Here is a 17,020-nt window from a genome sequence, read left to right as displayed (position 1 = left end):
CGGATACCAGGACTTTTTTTTTTTACAGAGTAAATGACACTGGCTTGATTTATCACAAAAATGGCATTATAATAGGATCATTTCAATTTAATACTCAGTGTAATTACCTAGGTCAGTAAGGGGGGAACAGAGGCTACACACAGCTGAAGGGAATTATGCGGAGAGCTGTATTCTTCCTTTTCAAAAAAGCATTGAAAAACCATTGATAACATGAAGGAGATATTTGCTGATATTAACCGTCTGCAGGAACAGAATGCCTTTTATTGGCCAATTAAGAATCAATGATGCCTGGCTTCCATATGCACATTACACAGTTAAGAATAAGAGTGACCATAAGAATTTATTCGGCAGTGAGCAAGAGAGTGGTTGCTGGAGATGGAAGAGGAAATTGACAAGTCACGAGATTAATAGTTCCTTTGGAACATAGGGAAAGGAAGGGAAAGGAGGATGTTTCTGGTGGGGAAATCTCTTTGGAGGGTGGAGGAAACTGAAAGGGTTTAAAATATTCTTCAAGCTTAGAAGACTGCAAGTTTCCCCTGGGTACTTTGATTTCCTCCCACACTCCAAAGATAAGCCAGTTGTAAGGCTAATTGGCTACTGGTACTTAGCTGCATTTGTGGGATTGTGACTGAACACCTCTACGTCAGAATCCAGCCTAAACGTAGGAAGTAGGTGGCAGGAGAATCGGGGGCTGTTAATGAGTACGTGTGAGAGAACAGAAGTGAGGGAATGAAATAGATCACATTGCTGTGAAAGGCAGCACCTTCAGACAGGACCAAATGGTCTCCCATGCTGTAAGGAAATATAAACCAAATGTAACAACTTGTCTTTCCACAGATACTGCCTGTCCTGCTGAGTGTTTCCAGCATTTCCTGTTTTTATTTTGGATAATAATAAACTGGTAAAGAAGGCAATATGGAATACTTGCTTTCATTATTGAAGCACAAAATACAAGAGCCGGAAAATTATAATACAACTTTATAACACATCGGTATGCCTCAAATGGAATACTGCATGAAATTCCAGTTGCCAAACTATAGGAAGAATTGTGATTGCACTAAGAGGTTACATAAGAGGTTCAACCAGATGTTGCTTGGATTGGAACATTACAGTTATGAGGAGAGACTGGAAACTGGTGCAGGTATACAAAACAACAATGGCCAGAGATAAGGGTAGGTTGTTGGAAATTTTTCATCTTAGGAAGTCTGTCAACAAAAAAAAAGGACACGGAGTAGGTTTCGAAGATTTCTGAGGAAGAATGCTCTCACCAAGAAGGAAAGTGTGAAAAGATGTGTCATCAACAAAGTAGATGGGAGAGATGCAGAAACTGGGGGAAATGACTGGAATCCTGAAGCAGGGTGGGAGTAGACGTAGCAATGGGTGCCTCTCAGTTTGCAATGGATGTTTGCTCAGAGCTCATCTTTTGAGATAGATTGAAAAATCAATAAATGAGAGTCAAAAAGTGTAAGAAAAAAAGTGTAAACTGAGAGAAAATGTAATGACATTTGAAGGAAGTAGGTCCATTCCAATCATCATTGTATTGTGACATCCACTCTTTATAGGATTTATAGATCACAGCTTTCATCCTTAATCATTACTTTGATTCCAAGAGCTTTGGGCAATTTCTATCTGTTTAAAAATGCAGAGATCCACAGGGTGTGGCAAGTGATTTAAGGTTTCCAGATGACTGAGGTTATTACAGGCCACGCAGAATTCCAGTCAAAGCTTGGTATTTTTTAAACAGTCACAATACCTTCCTTAGCCCCTGAAATTTCCAGCTAACCAATGCAACACCGCCGGCACGGCATAATCCCCATCATTAGTGGGCAACATAAAGTTGACAAGTGGCCAACTTTCCACTGATTTGGTGCAGGTCAATTGTGATCATTGCTCCTGTTTTGCAGGCTATTAAATGCAGCCTAATTCGCCAAAATTCCTTAATGCCTGTGGACTCGTTATAAAAATAGGAACTATAATCTTTCATTTGACTCGCATTTTTGATTACATTTGCATCACAACATTGTCCATTTGCAGCATCCTGGCTGTTCAATTGGACAAGCAATAATAAAGTTAGTTCAAAGGCTGGTATTTCACAGTGAATAACTTGGTTGTTAAATCAAAATAAACCTTTGCTTTATCTGCATTACAGGAGTTAGAAGCAAGTTGGAATACTCTTGGCTTGGATGTACACAATTCCAACACTAGCCGAGAAATTCAATGCCAGTCAGGACCCCAGCCACCACACTCAATGTTCACCTAGGCAGCTGCTTTGTCTACTATCTATTTGCAACTTGGATAACTTTCTGAAAGAGTGTTTTCCCCAAAACTCAGTCTCTTCCACCCTGCAAAACCTCCACTGTGAGCCTCCCTCCTTCTCCATTAATACTGTGGGAATTCTTCCACAGAAAACAGGAGTGCAGTTAATCACATCAGAAATTCCCTGAGAATGTTCCTCAAAAGCATATGCGACCCATGTTCAAACAAGTCCGATTTGCTCATTTCTCATCGCCTCACAATGTTGTTTTATCTTTCACTTTCCATGACCTCACTGGCTCCCTGGCAGCTCTGCCCAGCAGTGCTGTCCTGATGGAAATTTACTCCAAAAGCAGATTCAACTACCATTAAGATTCTATGTAACAAAACTCCAGCTCAGAGTCACCTCTTTCACCATCTAAATTAACATCACTAATGTTGGAGGTAGTAGAAAACAGCAGAAAATTTATTGCTCCATTCCAAGAGAGGATTAAAACTTAACCAAACACTTTGGAAAATTATAATGCCAAGAGACTAATGATGTTACAGTCTAGAACACGATGTCTACAAAATGGCAGTATGAGGTGATCAGTGTTTCAAAGGGGAAAATGCAGCGGAATAGGACTGAAGAAGTTGTTCCATAAGTAAACACATAGACTCAGTGGACTTCAATGCTATGAAAAAAAAATGATTGGGGGAAATGGCATACGAGTTCTGCTCATAAAAGGTTCCAAACAATCTGATTCTACCTGAGACAGGGGAGGGATAATTAGTGTCATGAGAATAGATTTTGTGTAAGTGTAGGAAAGTTACATAGAACAGAACGACACAAGAACAGGCCCTTCAGCCCATGTGCCTGTGCTGAATGATAACAAAATCAAACTAAAAATCAGCTGCTTGCACTTAATAGATATCCCTCCATCATCTTTGTTCCCGCACATCTCTCTTAAACTTTCTCCTTGTCACCTTAAATGCATGTCCTCTGATGTATAACGCTTTTACCCTGTGGAATAGACTGATTGCCCTCAGTAGTTCAGCCCACCACAAAGCTCCCTCTATGCAGCTGTGACACTCTCCCTAACTAGTAATTTTATGCCTCCACCTCTTTTACCTCTTTCGCTATCACATCTAGAACAATACAACCTAAGAATGGAGCTGGCAACCCTGTCCTTCTTGCAATGGTCACAACAGCATAGTTCCAAGTATCGATCTAGGCTCTAAGTTTGTCTGGTTTACTCCAACTTTCCTTCCATTAAAATAAACACACCAGCCTCTCAGATTGCTGTGATTATTCTCACTTGTCACTTCCCATCCTTTCGTTCAATCTTGCTTGCCTGAGCGTTCGTCATCCAGTCAACTTCTCTACTTGCTGCCCTGCTTCTCAAGTTCCTACCCTCCTTCCTCTCTAAATCCTCTGAAAAAGTATTAGCAAAACTCTCCATGAGGATATTGGTCCACTGCCTTTTCTGGTGTAATCCATTCCCTTTGTACAGGTCCCACCTGCCCTGGAAGAGAGCCCAATGATCCAAGGTTGTAGATTCAACAGCTTAAATGAAGGAAATTGGGGCTCCCTCAGGAATTGATTTCATATTGAACACAGCCATTCAGCCCACAGAGTTTATGCTGGTTCTCAGACCAATTTCATCAACACCATTTCCCTGATTATTTGCCAAAGTAGTCTGACAATAGGTGCTAAAGAAGGATTATTTGCCAAAGTAGCCTGACAATAGGTGCTAAAGAAGGAGGAAAACATGGACACTAAATTCCTGAGCTTTCACCAGTTGAAGAGTGTTCTTGGCTAAGTAGTTTATGCTGAAAGGGGACCTCACATTTATCTGCATTGAAATCCATTTGCCACAGTTTGCCATTCAATTAATCTATTAATGTCGTCTTGAAATCTAATGTTTTTATCTATAAACCCTCTGGGCAGCATATCTTTGACTCACCAGTATTCGGAGTATTTTTTGCATCTATGCATGCCTTTTATGGCTACTTTGCTCTTTTTAAACAATAGAGTTCTTGTCTCACACAGGCAACAACACCATCTGATCATTTGTCATCTTACCTAAATTTATTAACAGATCAGACCAATTTTCACAGTCTGTCTCATTGCATTGAAATCAACATAACTACTTAAATATATAAACGTGGTAGCTGCTTTCAAACACAACAAACTCAAATGTATTATAATCACTATCAAATAAATGTTTTGTTACTTGTAAGGTCTTTAAACAAATCTGTGTCATTACTTATGAGAAAAATTGGCGCAGCAAACTCTCAAAACATTCTCGAGAAGCTCTGCCATCACGAGCTTATCTGCTAATCATAAACTGTATGAAATTCCCATTAAAACCACTCTACTATGTACTTATCTAATTTGTGCATTTGTATATTCTATCATTTTACACCAGATACAAGGAACTTAAGACACCATTCCCACCATAGTTTTAAATTATTCTCTGTTTGGCATTGTATTACTTGGAGACTCTGTCTACCTTGGCCCAGCAAAAATAAAAGGAAATATTATGTTATATACATGACAATAAATTGAATCTTGTTATTTTAAATTTTATACACAATGCCTCTAGCTTCACTCATTATTGAATTGATTTCACCCTCAAAGTACAAAGTACTACCACATTCCACAAATGTTCCCTTCCTTTCTGTTGACCTTTTTTTTTAGTTCCCACTGCTCACTGTCCTGCAGGCTCATTTCAGTAAACAATGTTCCCATGCCATGTCCCTCAAGTTGAATGAACCTGCATTTCACTTCATTGGTTCTTAGCAGTTTGTGCCCTTGTATAAATAAATGCTTATTTGGACTACATATTCTACTCTGTCCTGCTTTAATGTTGCACTTAACAATTTATCTCTTAACTATATTAAAACTTTATGCCTTTTTTATGATTTGAGGTGACTAAAACACAGAATAAATTAGTTTCCTTTCCTTTGATTTAGAATGATTATTTATAGTCTATTTTCCCAAGCCCACTTGTCACTGCTCCACACCTTTCCTGGTGAAAAACTATATAAGCACCACATTATGCTGTATCTCTTTCTCCCAGTTTTCAACGGCCACCAGCTCAAAGATATTGTGGGCAGCATTCTGGTATGTTCCTGATAGCTGCTCTGTGATCTCCACAGTTAACAAGTAGCCTGCAGATGTGGGTTAAGCTCAGTTTCTACCAATCTCCGTTTAAAAAAAAATATATATATATATATATATATATATATATTTGAGTTCATTTTACTCTGTAAACATTTGGATACACTAATCCTCTACAACTGAGGTCTGGAGGCAACCATTCAAATACTTCCCTTCCCTATTTAAATGATTCTAAGCCAAAGAGATTTCAGGCAGATTCACAGTGCACACTTTGACTCAGCTGAAGGCTAAAGTTAGTTTGATAAAAATGTGTGTCATTTGTATTATCACAGACCTCCAAAATCTAACTCCATAAGTTAATATTGTGTGGGTGGGGAGGGGGGAGGGAGGGTGTGGAGGGTATAGTGTGTTGTTCCTCAGTTTGTCCTAGAATCGAATCCTAGAATGCTGCCCGATTTTCTGGGATGACTGCAGTAGCATGACTATGCATTGTGGTTTGACCATTTTTAAACTGGACACATTATATCAATTAAAATTTGAATACAACTCTTCACAGTTCTTTGTTTTATTAGGTACAAAGGTGGTTTGAACTTTCAGGGAAACTGAGAAAAAATATACCACTGAAGTTGGAGAGTTTGGTTTTGAACATTCTAATTATAAATCATGTTTAATAATTCTATAAGGCACGAGAACAATGTACCTGCATAACAAACTCTCTGCGACGAGGAAGACCTTTTTCTGATAATAGAAGATATTCTGGTTCTTTCTCCTTCTTAGCTTGCTGTATTTGGGCCAGTCGACTGATGGGATTCATACCCTGGCCATACTCAGGACCAGTCTGCAACAGAAATACTTCATAAATACACGATACACAATTAAGTTTATTCGTACAAGGTGGAAAGAGAAGACTGAGATGCATCATTCAACTCAGCAGTGACAGGCACATCTCCTAATCCCTCAATTATTGAAAAATAACAAAAGAAATTAACCATTAAAAAAATTGGCAACCTCATGAAAAGCACAAAAATGCAGGAGGAACTCAGCAAGTATCACAGTGTCCATAAGAGGTAAAGATACATCATCAATGTTTCAGGCCTCATTCCTTCTTCAAAGTATGAGCAAATCGCAGGAAGGTGCCTGAATAAAAAGCCTGGGGAGGAGGGAAATAGGGCAGAGGGAGGAGCACAGGCCAACAGACAAAACATCATGGATGGACGTGGAAAGGACAGGAGAGGAAAGGTGAGAATTGACCAAGGGAGGGGGGGGAGACGGGATGTGGTTCTGTGAATGCAGACAAGGAGGAAAGGAGACAGAGTGAAAGAGAAAGAGACCGAGCTGAAGGAAAGGAGATGCAGAGAATGGAATGGGGAGCCAACCAGAAACCAGAGAAGTCAATTTTAATGCCATCTAATTGGAGGGTGCCCAGGCTGAATATGGGAGGTGGTTCCTCAGGTTGTTTTAGAATCTAATCACTGAGTCCTGTAGCATCTAATTTTCAGTGTGTTTCCAATTTCCATCTACAACTTCTGCAGTCCAGCAAGTTGATGCAGAAGTCAAAGGCATGTTAAACTTCAGGATGGTAGCAGAATCAGCTCCCAATTATCCTGCATCCTATGGGTTAAGGAAACCTATCTGGGCTTCCAAACATTCAGCTAGCACCTTTAGGTACAAAAAAAAATTCAGAGGCACTGTTCAAGCAAAATTTTCATTAAAAGGAAATTAAAATAACAAAATTCTCTTTTGAAATGTTGATTTTTTTATTTAAAAAAAAGTTTGAAAGTATATTTTGAACATCTGCACTTTCATTTATAGTTTTTGTTTGGAAATATTTTCTATATTTCCCTATAGTTCCAGCTAACTGCATCCAAGTCTATTGCTCCAGGTCTCCCATTTCTGTTACTGCTTTAGTTCTAATAGACTGCATCTTTTAAAAAAGAATCTCCAGAAAAAGATAACAATTTTTTCCTGTGAACCTGGGGAAGCCATCATCTTTATACCCTTTTCACTTATTAATCGTGCAATAGGAAAGAGCCAGTAGGTCCTCCACGATCAGATTTAACGAGATAGTTCAAACGATCAAAATCCTGTTTGAACCTGAAGATCTCCTAATCCCATATCTGTTCATCATCCACATACTCCCTGTGCAGTATTCCAAAAATAATTCACTTTGTGCTAACTGGCCCACAATTTTACATCCTCAATCAACAAAAAATCAGAACCTGGAAATCTGAAATAAAAACAAAAAATTTTAGAACCACTCAGATCAAGCCATGAAAAGAAATTGTGTTTTTTAGCCCACAGATCTTTTTGATAAAATTGGGAAAGGGGAAAAATGACTGTAATTTTAAGTTGCAGAGATAATGTTGCAGAGAGAGAAGGGACAATGGAAATATCACCAATAATCTAAGGCCATGGTTGCCATGAAGTTTTCGGGTTGGAACACAGGCAAAGGTACTTAATAGGAGATGGGGAGAATTGAAAGAACTGTCTAGTTCCTCATCTGTAATACTGGTTCCATTTTTTTCTATCCCTCTATTAGCAACACTTGACCAGCTGGGTACAGTGCCCTCCATAATGTTTGGGACAAAGACACTTTTTTCCTTTATTTTCCCCTGTGCTCCATATTTTAAAATTTGTAATCAAACATTTCACATGTGATTAAAGTGCACATTCCACAATTTATTCGCAGTTATTAGTAGTCATTTTGGTTTGCCCAGGTAGAAATGACAGCACTTTTTATACATAGTTCCCTCATTTCCAGATACCATCAAGTTTGGGACATTTGACTTCACAGGTGTTTGAGAACTCAGATATGTTTAATTGCTTCATTGGTGCAGATATAAAAGAGCTAGGATTGACTCGAAGCTTACGATCACCTTTGGACTCTATAGTTGACATTTCTCAACATGAGAACTAAAGTTGTGCCCAATGAAAATCAAAGAAGCCACTATGAGGCTGGAAAACAAGAGTAAAATAGTCCCAAACCTAACAAAAATCAGTAGTTTGGAACATCATTAAGAAGAAAGAAAGAACTGGTGAGCTCAGTAATCACAAAGGATTAGAATTCCAAGGAAGATCTCCACTGCTGATGACAGAAGAATTCTCATCATCATGAAGAAAAATCACCGAACGAACATCTGATAAATCAGAAACATTCTTCAGGAGACAGCTGTGGATATGTCAATGACTACCGCCCGCAGAAGACCTCATGAACAGAAATACAGAGGCTAGACAGAAACACAAGATGCTGTGATTTCTACAGTCAAACTAAAATGGATACAAATAACCTTGAATAAACTGTGGAATGTGTACATTAATTGCATGTGAATTGTTTGTTTGCAAATTTAGAACTGTAGAGCACAAGGGCAAATAAAGAAAAAAAAGTGTCTTTCTCTCTAACATTATGGAGGGCACTGTACTTCCTATTGCAGGATTTCACTACTTTTATGCTCCCTTGTTTGTGTTTTTTTTCTCTCTCATCACTTTTATTTGTGCTTAAACCTCTTCATCACCTCACCTATCTCCTTCTTCCTTTGTAATTTGATTTATAGTCTCTTCATCAGTACAGCCATAGGTTATGGATCTTTTAGAATATTCAACAAATTTCCTTCCCAATCACCTTTCTTACTAAAGAAAAGGAAATCAGATAAAAGCCATTTGTCTTTATTTAAATCACAAATTCATTTGAATATTTGTGAATTAATGTAAAAATCAATTCATTTGACTTTTTAACAATTTTCCCTTTGATCTTTTTTGTTGCCAAACTATTACTGTCAACCACATCGAATCATGATCTTCCTGTTTAATTGCCTTACCTTCCTTTAAAAATTTCCCATCTTAACACCTTTCTTATCCACCTTTCTTATAATCCCAGTTATAAATCCATTTATCCATTCATCTCAGAACCAGAATATGTTGAAACAATATGAAGTTCATCAAAAACATACCTCATTGGATGAAGACTCTTACCTTCAGTATAGATTTTGGACGCTTTTTATAATGAATTTTAGGTTTCTCTATAATTGGTAGGGGAGGAAGTTTCTTCAGCTCTTGAAGAACAATTATTGCTGCTCGTTTTTTGGAAAGCTTTTTACTATTGCCTTCCCCTTCTGCAGTAAACTCTCCAACTGAGACACGGGTTACAAAGCTCTTCATATGAGGAGGGCCACTTTCTCTGGTTACCTGGGAAGGAGAAAAGAAAATTAAAAACACGAAATAGATCTAAATGGAAAAAAAAACATTCAAGCCCTCTTTGCAATTTATAGGTCTCCTTTTTAACCAAGGGTGATACAAACACATTATGTCATCATCATCTGAAGAGCAAGTGCTGGCACTTCCTGCAAATGAGTGGGAAGATGGGAATAGTTAATCAGTGATCTGGGCCTGCCATCCTAGGCAACTCAAATGTTTGCAGAAGATTAGCCTCCAGATACCATGACCTGACAAAGTAGCTGCAGAGGTCATTTATCAAAAGATCATTAGTAGACATACGACCATCCTAAGAAATATCAAAACAGAAGCTGGAAATGTGGGTGCTTCCTCTTGATTGGAGGAAAAATGTCAGCAGAAGCAAGATATTCTCAGTGTTGGGACATTGTGTAGTTCCTCAACTAAACCTTCTTCCATTCAATCTGGAGATCCAAAATGGCTTGCATCTTCAAGGAGACGATGCACATATCTCCAGACCAATGGGAAAATAAACATATCCAATGTGGCCTTTCGGCCTGATGTCCAACTTTCTATGTAGCTGGACGCAGCTCTGCACATAGCCTGAGTGAGAAAACATCAATTGTCACTGACCAATTATCACCCCAATGTTGTGAAGGAAGGATCTGGCCACTTTGCCACAGAACATTTTATTCGTTGACTGTGTTATATTACCTGCCCCTTGCAGAAACATTGATGTCGAAAAATATTCTTAATCACATCAATCAGACTTTTCTCAAAGCCCTGTGGGAGAAATAGATGGCAAATTTTGTCAGATAGTTTCCCAAGCAGACTGCCAAATTCATTTGGCAGACTGCCTCAGCAATTGAACTTTCAAACACTAAGTCATTACATGGATGGTACTGAGAGGAGCCCCCACTGTCAGATCCATCATGCATAGCCAGAGTTTCAATCTCACAAGCTGCCTTTTGGCATGGCTGAGCCCATTGTCCAGCTTCTACCAGAGTGTGTTTACCAAGGTCAGGAAATGGATGAAGTGGACTTTGCTGAGGTTCATCCTGAGCAGCTGCAAAACTTAGAACTCTGTCTTCTCTCTGCTGTTTCCGGGGAATCAAAACATTGAGTGCTGCTGGAAGATCATCAATTTGTTGAAAGACATATAGCAGTCTACCCAAAAAAAACTGGTGTTCAAGTGCAAAGAGCTGTTTACAACCAAATGCAGCACAATCTTACATGCAGGACGGGTGATGCAATGATGCTTGGCCCTGCTGCTGCTATAAGGATTCTGTGGAGATTACCCATAGCAGAGGCCATTCTACCACTGCAACTTGATGCCGGATCTTATGTAATAACCACTCACACTGATGGAACGTTTGGAACTGAAAAATCAATCCCATCTTGATGCAGTGTAGATATTGTAGGCTATGCTTGATCCAGCATGGTGTGGATAAGTCTGTCGCCTGAAGCACATGTTATCAAACAGGTCAGCACAGGGATGAAGTAATCTATGCTGAGGTTTGCACTGAACAGTTGTGAAACATAGAAATGCTTGTTCCATGTTCTGAATGAATTCATAAAATATTTTTAAAATTAACATGAGGTTGCTTTCGTAGACAAAGTGAAGGAAATTCATAAGGGTTTCTACAGGTATATTAAGAGCAAAGCAATACTGAGAGACAAAATTGGTCCCCTTGAAGATCAGAGATGTCAGCTTTGTATGCAGCCAAAGGAGATCAGGGTAATTTTAAATATGTTTTTTTCATCAGTATTCACCCAGGAAACAGACACAGAGTCATGGGAAGTAAGTAAAACAAGCAGTGGATAATGAACATATACAGATTAAAGAGGAGGAAGTGCTTGCTGCCTTAAAACAAATAAGAGTGAATATGTCAGGTCACTCATCTGAGTGCTACTGGTACCATGTAACCCAGTACTACCTGTCGCGTGGTTGTGTGGTCGGCGACTAAACCGGCTCCCCCACCAGGCTTGCCTGGTGCAGAGACGGTGGCTAGATACCCTGCAGGATGAAAAATGAGACCTGCCAAAGGGTGGATGCACCTTCTCGTAAGGTCAAAGGCCATCTAGCAAATACATGCCGTGAAGCTTGGTCTGGCCATTAACTGCAACAGAACTTTCCCCAGCCATCTTGGACCTCACCATGCTGCTGGATCCGGGAAGGGATGTTGAGAGAGTGGGTCTGGACCTGTGCAACACCCTACTCACCTAAAATCCATTTACGCACATGCTAATCCTTTCTGAGGAGTGGGGTATCTTCATATTAAACCCCACAAACTGACTGAAATGAACCATCATTATCCTATGGGATGGATAGCCAGAAGAAGAAGGGTGGACAAATCCTCAGGGCCTGATAAGATATTCCCTCGGACCTTGAGGGGGGCTAGTGAAGAAATTCCAGTGGCTCTGGCAAAATGTCCTTAGCCATGGGTAATGTGCCGGAGGATTGGAGCTCACCTTGTTCTGGTGTTTTAAAAAAAAAAGGCTCCAAAAATAACCCTGGAAATTATAGGCCGGTGAGTCTGACATCACTAGTAGGTAAATAATTGGAAGGTGTTCTAAGAGATCAGATATTCAATTATTTGGATGGCCAAAAACTGATTACGGATAGTCAACATGGTTTTGTGCATGGTAGGTTGTGTTTAACAAATCTTGTGGAGGTTTTCAAGGTTACCAGGAAAGTTGTTGAAGGGAAGGCCATGGATGTTGACTACATAGAGTTTAGTAAGGCCTTTGACAAGGTCCCACATGGGAGATAAGTCAGGAAGATGCAGACACTAGGTAATCATGGTGAAGTAGTGAACTGAATTCAATAATGGCTGGACGGAAGAAGCCAGAGAGTAATGGTGGATAATTGCTTCTCAGACTGAAGTCCTGTAACTAGTGATGTGCCTCAGCGACATTTGTGGTTTGTCATCTATATCAATGATCTGGATGACACTAAGATTGGAGATGATGTGGACAGCAAAGAAGGTTTTTGTTGTGTATTCTCTGCTTAGACATACACTAGCACATGGAGACGTGATGCTTTATTCATTGTTTATTATAAATCTAAAATGGTTCCCGCAGCACATAACATATATGAGCAACTCTGTAATCATGTTGGGCATGATGATCTCATATGCATGCAGGTATATATACATAATACTCTCCCCCCCCCCACCACCCCCCACATAAAGTAAATACTTTGTGAGGATAACATATGGGCAGCACTTATACTAAACGATGATAACTACGTGGTGTCCATAGACTAATGGTGAGGATTACAATTACACTATAATGTAAGTCTCTTTTTCCTCTTTGGCTTGGCTTTGTGGACGAAGATTTATGGAGGGGTTAAATGTCCACGTCAGCTGCAGGCTCGTTTGTGGCTGACAAGTCCGATGCGGGACAGGCAGACACGGTTGCAGCGGTTGCAGGGGAAAATTGGTTGGTTGGGGTTGGGTGTTGGGTTTTTCCTCCTTTGCCTTTTGTCAGTGAGGTGTGCTCTGCGGTCTTCTTCAAAGGAGGTTGCCGAACTGTGAGACGCCAAGATGCACGGTTTGAGGCGATATCAGCCCACTGGCGGTGGTCAATGTGGCAGGCACCAAGAGATTTCTTTAGGCAGTCCTTGTACCTTTTCTTTGGTGCACCTCTGTCACGGTGGCCAGTGGGGAGCTCGCCATATAACACGATCTTGGGAAGGCGATGGTCCTCCATTCTGGAGACGTGACCCATCCAGCGCAGCTGGATCTTCAGCAGCGTGGACTCGATGCTGTCGACCTCTGCCATCTCGAGTACTTCGACATTAGGGATGAAAGCGCTCCAATGAATGTTGAGGATGAAATGATAAACCGCCAAGTCGCTGTCCATAGTCCCTCAGTCATTCTGGAGGATGATTTTTCCTTTGGATCGTCTCAGTGAGGTTGAATCCACTGGAATACTTGGTGACTTCTCTGGACTCTGCCTTTTCAGGTAGTACCTCAGCTGGTGGTAAAGACTGTGAACCTTGTCCTTGGCACGCCTCATTTGGATGTTGCATAGGACTGTGCTGCTCAGTTGAACGGTAGGACTGCTTGGTCAACATCAAAGGGCCCTCACTTCCCGAAGATATTTCAGGAACATCAACAGGGGAATGAGCCCATGGAATCTCATCTGGAATTTCATCTGGATCGTGAGCAGTGCGTGTGGCTATAGGATCATACACTGCTCTCAAATGGTCGATTTGCCATTTCCATATTTTAGTTCCCACCAGTATAAGAACAGGGACTTAGTTTTTTTAAGAATCACGCCTATCACCCATGGCTCCTATTGTCTCAGTAATGCCGCACCAGTACATGCTCTCCGACAATCTTTCCCTTTATTGCAAACAGTTCTGTTCTGGGCTTAAAGAACTTGAGTTAAACACCTGATTTCAGGTGCAATTTCGCCTGGACACTTTGGATATTTCCCAGGCTTTTTTTTAAAAACTGTCTGATACTTTTTGACCACTTGCTCCAGTTTTGGTTTGGCCTCATCTTCCAGGCATACATTCATTATGGATCCAATTTCCATCCAATCTAGTTGAACGTGTGATAGTCAGTTTCTTCCGAACAGTGATAGTCCCTTGAAGAGAGGTAATCTTTTCGGTGTCTGTCCTTTATATTCCACGTTTACCTTGCATTTTCCAAACACCTTGACGTTCTCCCCATGACTGTTTTCAACACCATGTTGGACTCTTTAATGGTGAGGTGGGGTAACAGTCGTATTTTTAACTTTAGTGGCATTATTGACACTACTGTTCCTGTGTCCAACTGCATTCGATGAGGTTCGTTTTTGATTTTCACCTGGACATAGAGTTCCAAATTCTTATCCTTTAATTCACGAAGATAAATGATTTCCAGTATCTTGACTTCCTCTGAGTTGTTTGTTTCATTGCCGGGGCTTTCATTCTCCTCCTCCACGTTTTTTACTTCTGAGGACTTTTTTTATCCTTTCTACCCTTGTTGCTTCTTCTTTCTTGGACATTTGACCAACTCTGATGTGCCCCTCTTTGTCACAGAGATGACACCTAGATTTTCTGAAATAACAATGATCCGGACTGCAGTTGCTTTTTTCCATAGCGGAAGCATTCTTGCCAGGAAAATTTTTCCACAACTTGTGGTTGTTAACAGGCATCTCGAAACCCAAGGCTATATTATATGCAGAATTAAGGGTTGCATCTTTTGTACTTCATAATCGCTCTCTTATTCTGTGGTCTGCTAAACCTATTACTAACTCTTAATGCCTTGTTTAAAAATGGACCAAAATCACAATGTTCTGACAGTCCACATAATTCAGGCAAGTCTTCAGCCAAAAATTTGCTTACTGAATTACCTGTTTTCTGCTTTCTGAAACAATATTTTTGCCTTTCTGCCATAGCCAGTGGTTTGGGACTTAGATGTGCCCCTATTATAGCACATTAATCTGCACAAGTTTTTGTATCTGGTCTTCAGGTGCTAACAGAGATTTCATCAATTTAAATGTCTTGCTTCCCATTTGGCTCAGATCAAAGGTGGTGTGACAGTAATATTATGGGCAAGACAGTGATGATTAAATCTTTCTACATAATCATAACAGTCTTCTTCTGAGTCCATAATTTTCCAAACTGCCCCTCCACCATTTTGAGTCTTCTTTCCTTTGTTCTCTGTGCCTGAGTCTGTGGGGCCCACTGTGGTGATAATCCTGTGTTTCCCTTTGAAATCTTCACTCCAACTTTTGGAGCATAGAGGAAGTTCATTTCAATCCTCGACACCAATCTGTTGTGTATTCTAGGCTTAGACATACACTAGCATGTGGAGATGTGATGCCTTATTCATTGTTTATCACAAATCTAAAATGGTTCCCCGTAGCACACATTATAAATGAGTAACAACGTCATCATGTCGACGTGATGATGTCATAAGCACACAGGCATATACAGTTTTAAAATTTTGCAGAGAGATCTGGGTCAGCTGGAAAAATTGGGTGAAAAATGGCAGATGGAAGTTAATGCAGGAAAATAAGAGATGTTGCATACTGGAAGGCCAAACCAAGAAAGTACATACAAAGTAAATGGTAGAACACTGAGGAATGTGGTAAAACAGGGATCTGTGAATACAGATACATAATTCCATGAAAGCGACATCATAGGTGGATAGGGTTGTAAAGAGAGCCTTAGGCATATTGGCCTTCACAAATCAAAGTATTGAGTATGGGAGTTGGGATGTTATGTAAAGTATAAGACATTGGTGAGGCCAGATTTGGAGTATTGTATGTAGTTTTGGTCACCTAATTACAGGAAAGGTATCAATAAGATGGAAAGAGTGCAGAGAAAATTTACTAGGATGTTGCCTGAACTTCAGCAACTGAGTTAGAGGGAATGGTTAAACAGGTTAGGACTTTATTCTCTGGAGCAGAGAAGAATGCCAGAAGATTTGACAGAGGCATTTAAAATTATTGGGGGAGGGGGGGGGGGAAAGGGGTGGAGATAGACAGACTTTTTTAACTGAGGGTAGGTGAGATACAAACCAGATGACATGGGTTAAGAGTGAAAGGGGGAAAGTTTAGGGGGATTATGAGGGGGAACTTCTTCACACAGAGAGTGGCGAGAGTGTGGAATGAATTGTCAGGCGAAGTGGTGAATGCGGGCTCAATTTCAACATTTAATAAGAATATGGATTGGGTGCAGGTCAGTGGGACTAGGCAAAAAATGGTTTGGCACGGACTAGAAGGGCTGAAGGGACCTGCTTTTTGTGCTATAGTGTTCTATGGCTCTAAAGTTTTTTTTTTGGGGGGGGGACCCTTCAAAATGTTGATCAAGTCCAAAAACACCCATCTGCCCTTTATGGAACCAGTTCCCCATTGGAATTTTTAAGGATATTAGAGTGAGCAGAGTAGTTTACAATACTGGCAGACTGAACAAAGGGCTCTTGATCTATAATTTTTCTGGCACAAATCCAAGCTGAATCTATCATCTGATCCACAAGACAACTACAGAAAGAATAAGTGAACCGCCCATGATCTGCTCTGCCTTCGCTGTACTTGTTGTGACAAAGCACCAGTGAATGCTTCATTCAGAAAAAAAACTGAGCTTGAAAATGTAATTTCGAAGATGCTTAAATTATTTCTTGGGTATGAAGAGAATAAGGATATGAACACAGATAGAATCAGGTCAGCTTGATGTTACTATGTTTACCCAAATAATTGCTTTACTTAGTAGACTAAGAATTATCTTCAGAATCATTGCAAGTAGAGTACATTGCCTTTGCACTCCTCTGCAAGCTTTTGAATCCCACCAATAGAAACTTCTTGCTCTGCATGTGCCTGACACAGATTAAAGTTATTATAGCAAATAAATTCTTGCATTGATTTTTGTGATGTTATTGAATAAGCCTCTTCATTTTACTGCATAACAAAATTTAAACATTTATAGCTGAATTAAATCTCAGTGCAAATGATTGCAAAATGATACCATACAATTAATGCCAAGTCTGTTCTCAT

General features: G+C 40.0%; 1 protein-coding gene across 11 annotated transcripts in view; it reads right to left on the bottom strand.

Moving 5' to 3' along the window:
- The window catches only part of stau2 (staufen double-stranded RNA binding protein 2), a 327,674-nt gene that overhangs the window by 149,790 nt on the left and 160,864 nt on the right, over positions 1–17,020 (bottom strand). For all 11 annotated transcript variants that reach the window (XR_011352225.1, XM_069921216.1, XM_069921215.1 and 8 more), the window contains 2 exons: positions 9,329–9,541; positions 6,060–6,197 (listed from right to left, as the gene is read on the bottom strand). Coding sequence is in view for 10 of the 11 variants with exons in the window: in XM_069921216.1 (XP_069777317.1) it covers positions 6,060–6,197; positions 9,329–9,541 (351 nt within the window). In the remaining variant the exon portion in view is untranslated. The remainder of the gene's footprint in view (positions 1–6,059; positions 6,198–9,328; positions 9,542–17,020) is intronic.

Source organism: Narcine bancroftii, chromosome 2 (genome assembly GCF_036971445.1).
Source record: "Narcine bancroftii isolate sNarBan1 chromosome 2, sNarBan1.hap1, whole genome shotgun sequence".
Taxonomy (NCBI): domain Eukaryota; kingdom Metazoa; phylum Chordata; class Chondrichthyes; order Torpediniformes; family Narcinidae; genus Narcine; species Narcine bancroftii.
This window is presented reverse-complemented; position numbering and strand designations above follow the sequence as displayed.